The sequence below is a fragment of the Notothenia coriiceps genome, unplaced genomic scaffold, assembly GCF_000735185.1.
Source record: "Notothenia coriiceps isolate Sejong01 unplaced genomic scaffold, NC01 NC01_scaffold00032972, whole genome shotgun sequence".
Taxonomy (NCBI): Eukaryota; Metazoa; Chordata; class Actinopteri; order Perciformes; family Nototheniidae; genus Notothenia; species Notothenia coriiceps.
In genome coordinates this window covers 1-8,208 of record NW_011365673.1, presented here as the reverse complement: position 1 = coordinate 8,208, position 8,208 = coordinate 1, and the positions used below count along the sequence as shown (strand labels likewise).

At 39.5% G+C, this 8,208-nt stretch overlaps 1 protein-coding gene across 1 annotated transcript; it reads left to right on the top strand.

The window, feature by feature from the left end:
- Positions 1-1,055: 1,055 nt before the first annotated feature.
- On the top strand, positions 1,056-5,148 carry LOC104961259 (sugar phosphate exchanger 2-like; the record flags this gene model as incomplete). The annotated part of the gene is made up of 9 exons (XM_010789520.1): positions 1,056-1,165; positions 1,965-2,027; positions 2,463-2,548; positions 2,911-2,959; positions 3,239-3,312; positions 3,755-3,833; positions 4,152-4,249; positions 4,363-4,427; positions 4,825-5,148. Coding segments are annotated over 8 exons (616 nt in total), but the record flags the coding sequence as incomplete, so codon positions are not given.
- Between the last annotated feature and the right edge of the window lie 3,060 nt (positions 5,149-8,208).

Below are 8,208 nucleotides of genomic sequence, written 5' to 3'. Positions count from 1 at the left end.
TTCCACCCGAAGACCCCGGCCGGAAGTCCAGCAGCTTCTACTGAAGCCTTCTGAGTAAATCGCCAGAACGCCGACACCTCCTCATCTCCACCGCTCCCACGTTTTATTTTGTGTTGCCATAAATTAGTCTCTCTGCGTTTGTGCGCTGGGCTAATGCTAATAATGCTAATGCCAGCAAATAAAATGGCGGCTTCGCAAAACTTTTCAGAGTTTTACCTGGTGTGGTTTGCAATTCGCCCAGCCAATCAGAAATTGGAACTTTTTTCTCCCCAGGAAAGTACCTGCTCTCTGGCAGGGTCTGAAAAGGGGGCAAAAGTTCTCATGAACTAAGTTCTCTTTTTAGTGTGAACGCAAAATCCTAGGAACTATCGGAACTAAATAGGAAAAGTACTCCGGTGTGAAAGCGCCTAATCACTGTGAAACTTCTGATATTCAAATACTCTGAATTAATGTCAAAGTATTGCAGTTGAAACAGATATAATGGAAATATATCTTATACCCAGAACTTGTATCAAAGTAATACAAGAGTTGTGTGTAGAATTTTTAAATCCTTTGCTTTGCTATCATCTAGTGGCGATGTGAGGAATAACACTGAGGCATTTGGACACTTTTTTAAAGCAGAACTAAGACAATGAGAACAAGTTAAAAGATGGAATAATCACATATAAAATAAACACTTAGTATTTTTGTATCACTGATTGAAACAAGATTTACAATATTCAAGTTTATTAAGTGCTTCAAGTTTAATTCAGCTTGTTTCATTCTTGTTATAGACTGACTAGTTTCCCCTTCCTTGTTAGTGAACATTACAGCTATAATAATGACATTTTCAGGATTGATTCTAGAGATAATGGTTTGCGCTTGCTATAGTGAGAAGCACCTTTAATTTACTAAAGGGGGCGATAAGACCATATTATATTCCTTTATCCTGAGAGAAATTGCTGTGCAGCAGTTATGGAACAAAAGTGCAAATATTCAATTATAACGTATCTAGATAGGCAGAGAGATTGTGAGTCATAACAGTGTGATAATAGAGACATGTTGGGATAATAAAGGTGTTTTTTTCTCACACAGGGAGTAGTGGAGTTCTCTCTCTGCCTGCTGTTCGCTAAGCTGGTCAGCTACACCTTCCTGTACTGGCTGCCTCTCTACATCTCAAATGTTGGTATGTATTAGCACACTGTCTTTATTTAATGTTGTTCTAATTCGAGATACTAATACTATCATCCATGTCATATGGTTTAACCATAGACTGTATATATAAATGGACGTAGTGTCCGTGACGTCACCCATAGGATTCTGCAGAGTTGCCGAGAAGCCCGTAAGGCCCAGATACACCGGCCAGTCACCTGAGAAGTCGCCGACACCGATTGTTGCGTCGCCGGACTCTCCTGCGTAATTGCCGACTTCGCGCACTGGAACCAGACTGGAACACACCGCAAATCCGAGCCGAGCACGTATGAACTGCGCATGCGTGAGTGGCAATAACTCTCCTTACCAGCAGGCGGCGGTAGTGTGTATTCATCATTCAAAAGAGGCAACAACCGGAACAACCGGAAGACAGAGAAGAAGAACAGACTCCGTGATATAAACAAACAACAAATAGCGTTTTTCTTTCCATTTTCACTCTCGTCCATTGAAAACATGAACGAACAGGAGCAGGACGAACGGGAGGTACTGGAGCTAGCAGCCCTTGGACTCAAATCATTTGTTTACCTCCCTCACTTCCGTTAACGCTTCTCATGCACTGATTCGCTAGCTGAACAGCCAATCAGTGTTATCCCTTTGTCCGACTTCCGGTGGTGTTCCCGACGCCGATTCAACATGTTGAATGGCCACTAGATGAACTGCAGTTTGAGGCACTTCCGTATTAGACTCCCGGCTGTTCCCCAGAGTTTGCCGCTTGGGTTTAACCTACATCATTTAATCATTTTTAATTTGAGATTTTTTTTTTTCATCTTCAGCACATTTTGACGCAAAAGAGGCCGGCGATATGTCGACGCTGTTCGATGTTGGAGGAATCGTTGGTAAGCTTTGAGTCTCAACAGGTTGATCATGTGACTTTATCCAACGTGTTTATGAGGGAAGAAATAGAGGGTAAAAATTAAGAAGACTTAAATTATTTGTTTGCTTCCATAATCTTCAGCTTAGACCTTGTCATTGCAAGGAAAACATCCGGTCTGCTAATCAATACCTCTAAAATCATGAATAGATCAAAGCAGAAGCTCTGATCATATTGTTTCTGTTATCATTACAAGAGGACATCTCTAATGAACCTAAGGTCTATCTATCTGCTTCAAGTTTAAAATGTTTTGTTATTTTGAAATGGGGTTCCTTCCTAATATCATGTTTGACTAAGAACATAGCAAAGTGACATTTTAGATAAACATGATCTGACCTGTGCGTGTGCGTGTGTGTGTGCGTGTGTGTGCGTGTGTGTGTGTGTGTGTGTGTGCTTGCAGGCGGCATCGCGGCAGGCCTGGTGTCGGACTACACGGGTGGGAGAGCGACGACCTGCTGCTTCATGTTGATCGCTGCAGCCCCAATGGTGAGTATTATCTAATAAATCTCATTATTTTACAACTGCACAGTTTGATGACACATTTGCAAAGTCACTTTTTCAACCAGTGGCTCTGTGGACTGATCAAAGTCAGTAATCCCCTGCCACAAAAGCTGACAAGTCACAGTTTAAACCTCGTCAATGTGAGTGGACTGCAGACGGCCCAAAGAAAAACAGACAATGAGAGCCCAATTGAACCATTGTGTTTTAATAATGATTATGTCAATAGCCGCTGATTCCAAATATTTTAATGATTGCAAATATACTGAAATAAGAGACTGTCTCTTTATTTGTGTTATTGTGTGTTATTTGCAATATTCATGCTAATGTTTTTTCTCTTCATGTTTCAGCTTTTCCTCTATAATTACATCGGGCAAAGCAGCATCGGTGCTACAGTCGGTAAAAGCACTTTAAATAATTATAGTTTGGTCTCTCTGTAAGGTTTTATTTTTTCCCGCAATAATTAACCAATTCAAAAAGAAAACTTATGAGATTTTACCAAAAATGCTTTCTAAGATTAATGCTTTCCTCTGAACTGAAAGCAGGCTTGTTTTGTTTAAAAAGCACAAAATGAGTTGACTTTGAAACTGAATTTATTTATCTACAATGTCGAAAACACATTGATTTTTTTATTGAAAGGAAATGGTTTTAGAAACAGTGTTTTTTCTCCATGTGAAGGTATGCTGCTGCTGTGTGGAGGCCTGGTGAACGGCCCGTACGCTCTCATCACTACGGCTGTGTCTGCTGACCTGGTAAGACCTGATGCAGAATCACAATCTGTTGTTTTACCAAGTAGGTTTACACATACGAGGAATTTACTTTGGTATGTGCATACAAAGACCCAGAAAGAAGAAAACGTAGCAAAACATATACAATAAAAACAGACTATTTCAAAAAACGTTTAAAGCTATTTTAACAAACTCTTTTAAGACTATTTTAAAATATTTACAAATGACAAATACTGTATATCAAATCTTTAAATTTAAATCTGATAGTGGGAATCCCCTAGTCTCTGCCTTATATAGATTAGACATTCAAACCATACTCGCTACTTAAAGTCTTTACAGTGGTGGAATGTAACTAAGCACTTTTAATCAGGCACTTCTTTAGGTTTCATTTTGAAGTATTTCCATTTTATGCGTTTTGGTATATTGTGATTATAATGCTTTTCTATTTTGTGTTTTGTGTAACTAGGGAACACATGAGAGTCTGAGAGGAAACTCCAGAGCGTTGTCAACAGTAACGGCCATTATTGACGGGACTGGTTCAGTAGGTACGTACGGAAGCTTCGGATCCGATCAAGCCTGTATTATTCCTGCTGACGAACAAACAGACTGAACCAAAAACAAAACCTGTAACTTGTATTATTCCATATTAAGATATTATATTTGATTTCAGGCGTTACATTTTCCTCTCTTCCCTTTGTATTGAACATTTGATGAACCCATTTTAGCACTTTATAACGCTTTCTAGGTAATGCTTCTAAAAAAGTCTAAAGAGTCGTGTGTGTGTGTGTGTGTGTGTGTGTGTGTGTGTGTGTGTGTGTGTGTGTGTGTGTGTGTGTGTGTGTGTGTGTTCGTGTGTTCTCCAGGTGCTGCGGTGGGTCCTCTGTTAGCAGGTCTGATCTCCCCCACCGGCTGGAACAACGTCTTCTACATGCTCATCTCTGCAGACCTCCTCGCCTGCCTGGTCAGAAACACTCCTTCATTCCCTGAACTCTTTAAGATCTTTTTGTCATTACTGCTTATAAAAGTCAAGTAGCAACACCCGGACTGACCCATTGTTTGTTTGTTTGTCTTCAGTTTTTGACCAGGCTTGTTTACAAAGAAGCTCAGGGTTGGTGTCGACGAAGCCCATGAGCCAGAGGGTAAGTACTGATAGCATTTTACTTAAACATATTATATTGGCTTTTTTGAAACAAACAAAACAAAATAGTCAGGAGGCGTTAAACTTAGCTTGACTGGAAGCAGCCTGGCTCTGTCCAAATAGAATAAATCTATCAACCAGCACGTTACTTAACCCTACTAACATATTATATCTCGTTTGTTGTAGAATAGTATTAAATAGAAAAGCAGAACATTTTGTGAAAGCTATCATTTGTCAGTTTTTTCGTTAGTATGTGCTCATCGATTGTAATATGATTAATTTGAGCTCTTTAGATATGCTAGTATGTAGATTTGTTTAACTGTGGAAAAAACCAGACCCTTATCTCCTGTTTCCAGTCTTTGAGCTAAGCTAATAAACTGTTTCACGTCTTTCCTCAGGTTTATTTCCTAATATGTCATACTTCAGGTTCAAAGCAATCTGAAAGATGATCAAACTGCGGTGCGAACAAAGAAATCAAGGGAAAATGCAGAAACTGACCTCAGGATACTTTGGGACAAACCTTTTCCGTTTAAGCAGAATGGAAACCAGCGGAGCCACCAGCAGAAGATTCACGGCACTAAACGAACAATTGAAGCCTTCTTCTTATTTTGAAGCAGAGAACAAAATGTCTTTATGGAGACAAACCTTTTTTATGACTAATCTACTCTTTTTTGCTTGTTTGTTTTAATAATCTTTTATCATTAAACTGTGCATTTTTTTACTTTTCTGTCTTTGAAGTTTTTACATCAATCACCATTTCACATTATATAGTATTTTGTCATTAAATGGAGAACTTTCAGTCCTGAGGAACATTTCTGTACGTAAAACCAAGTCCAGGGTGACAAAGAAAACAACAATCACATCAACATATAAGTAATGTTATTTATTTACTGTCTGAAAAGAAGCTTTGGATTGTCTAGAAAGGTTTTATATCCAAGTAACTTCACTAAACTCTGACCTCTGAATACAGACAGACTTCAGGAGGTGCTCTCAGATAGAAACAATTAGATTGACCAATTAAAAAGAAAAGCCAAACCCTGATTCTTTCCTCATTTTAATTACAGAAGACAACAGTTAATATGGGTCTAGGGTTAAAAGTGAAAAAGGATCAGAGGATCACACAGCTCTGTTCAAACCTTCAGCAAAGAAAACTCCACTTTAGTTTTAAAAAAAAAAGGTATCTGCTGTTACGAAAGAGCCATAGACATGGGACGGACTACCAGTGTTGGTCTTGGTTTCCTTGTGGGATTTAATAACTAAATAACTAAAGCTAACCTAATTCCTCGGTGAAAAGCAAGGCGAAAAATACATATGTTTTGATTTATCACATGTGAAATAGGAACAACAATCAATCACATTTGAAATAACCAAAGCAGTTCTGACTTTATTCTGAGTACAAATGCTCTTATTTTTTTTGAAGTTTTCACCAAGATAATAAATTAGCTCTGGGAACAAAATGTGCTAAAGAGTAGTCCGGCAGGGAACATAAAATGAGCAGATGATCATGTTTTGACAAACAAACATCAATGAGAGTCTTTTTGGAGTGCGAAGAATCATTAATAATGAACAGAACTGCTTTTGATGGATCTTGTAGAAATATAATTGACCCACATTCATACAAAAATTAATCCTAGACAGGAAGGTAAACTGACTGTCTCTGTTGTTATCACAAATTATAGAAATTATGGCTAAAACAGCAATAATTAGACCCAAGTTGCAATAAAACACCTTTAAATAACCGATAACTAAATTGAAAAGCTGCTCTGTACATTGAAATAAGGTTAAATATAAGGCATTTTGCTCCGGTCATGATGAACCCCTTTATTTTGACTGCGTATTTATTCAGATGGGCGAGCAGTAAATGGTATTGAATCAAACTCACTAATACAATATTCACTCAAATAAAAACATATAATAAACAGCCATGACTGTAGACAGCAAAAATATGGCAGAAAAAGCAACAGTTTAGCACACAAACATCAAATAAAGTATTTGAGTTGAACAGGTTTGCAGATGAGAATCCTCACTAGTGTTTCAGATACCCTGCAGGTCGTTCTGTGTGATCGCCCCCTTTGCAGCTGATCTACACCGAGTCAATGAACACAGATCAAACAGCTTGAGGCTGTCCTAACAGCAGTTGGTGTGGTGTGTTTGCAGTCCTCTGCTGTTCTTTCTTATGGGGTTTAGCCTTAAGCTGTGTAACCCTGTTCATAACGAGCGTTATTACTCCTTCACAAATCTTCATTGTACATCCTTCTCAAAACAAAAGCTTCATGTGGTACAGTTCATGTTTCTCAGTGATGATACGCTGCAGGGTTCCACGTCCGATACCAAGACCTGAGAGGATCACAAGATTGTAAAGTAAATGTTCCCAAGTGCAAATTTGAGATACTTGAACTTTAGTATCAAGTTTATACTACCTTATTTCTAATCCACTACATTTTATCGCCTTCCTGTCAAGTGAAAACTCTGGATTTGTTGATTTTGAATGTTTCTGATGAAGTGCCATTAATGATGAAGACTATTCCTACTTCTTATGTTAAATTAACATTTTATAAAGCTTCTTGTATCAGCCTGAAAATGCATCTTCAAAAAATAAGTAAGAGTTTGAATGCAGAATTGTACGGAGCCCCTAAAGGGACATGAAAAAAAAAAAAAAAAAAACAGAGAGAGAAAAAAAAATGTCAGGATAACGAGAAAGTATCTCGTGCGCACGAGATACTTTCTCGTGCGAACGACTTAGTATCTCGTGCGCACGAGATACTAACCCGTTATCCTGACTTTTTTTTGGGGAGAAAGTTACCGGTGCGCCAAGGAGGAAGTGAAGCGCACAGGACACAACCATTTCATTGCAGACTGTTATGTTTACGTGGGGAAATGACAGTGCATTATTTGAGATATATTTCGTACTCAGACTTCACTTTAAGGACATTTCGGCCAGGGGTGTGTGGTCACTCCAGGAGGCAGCGGGACGTGTAACTCAGAGAAGAGCAGCACCAGCGCTCAAAGAGCTTTTACGCACCGCCTTCTGTGTGTACCTTCATTGAACAGCTATAAAGAGTGACCACAGGCCGTTTTAACCACACACACCTCTACACACACACCGAACTGCCCGATTACTCCCACTTTTATTAGTTTTATGAAGGAGATCGCCGGTCATCAGGACGCATGATGGGCGGACTGGGATTAAAAATCAGCCCGGGAATCTCACCCTGCCCAGCCGACGTAAACTGTCAACGGGGGGGCAGTCCGCCACTGGCTCTGTGTGTGTGTTCTGAGTGTTTGTTTCCCTTTAAAAAAGCTGCGGGGGAAGCAGGTACTCTGCGAGTCACGGACATTAATTCATAGATCAAAGCAGACTGGTTTACAAACTCTCCTGTTTTGCCAATCCGGTGCTGAAACCAATAGCTCTACACCCCTGGCCGAAATGTCCATAAAATTAAGTCTGACTTCAAAATATAGTCTATCTCAAATAATGTATGCTCTGTCATTTCCCCACGTAAACATAACAGTCTGCAATGAAATGGTTGTCTAATGTGTGTTCCACTTCCTCCTTGGTGCATCGGTAACTTTCTCAAAAAAAATAAAGTCAGGAAAACGGATTTGTTTCTCACCTCTGAATCACCTCCATCGCCAATACAGACACCAGGGGTTTAGTGACTATATCAAAAATGTTCACAAAGTTCCGGCCGGGAGCTCCGGAGTTTAAACCACACGCTGGACAATTATAGTAGCTTGGGAGATCAGCCACAGGAGAGATCTCCGCCACTAGGGGGGGGCCC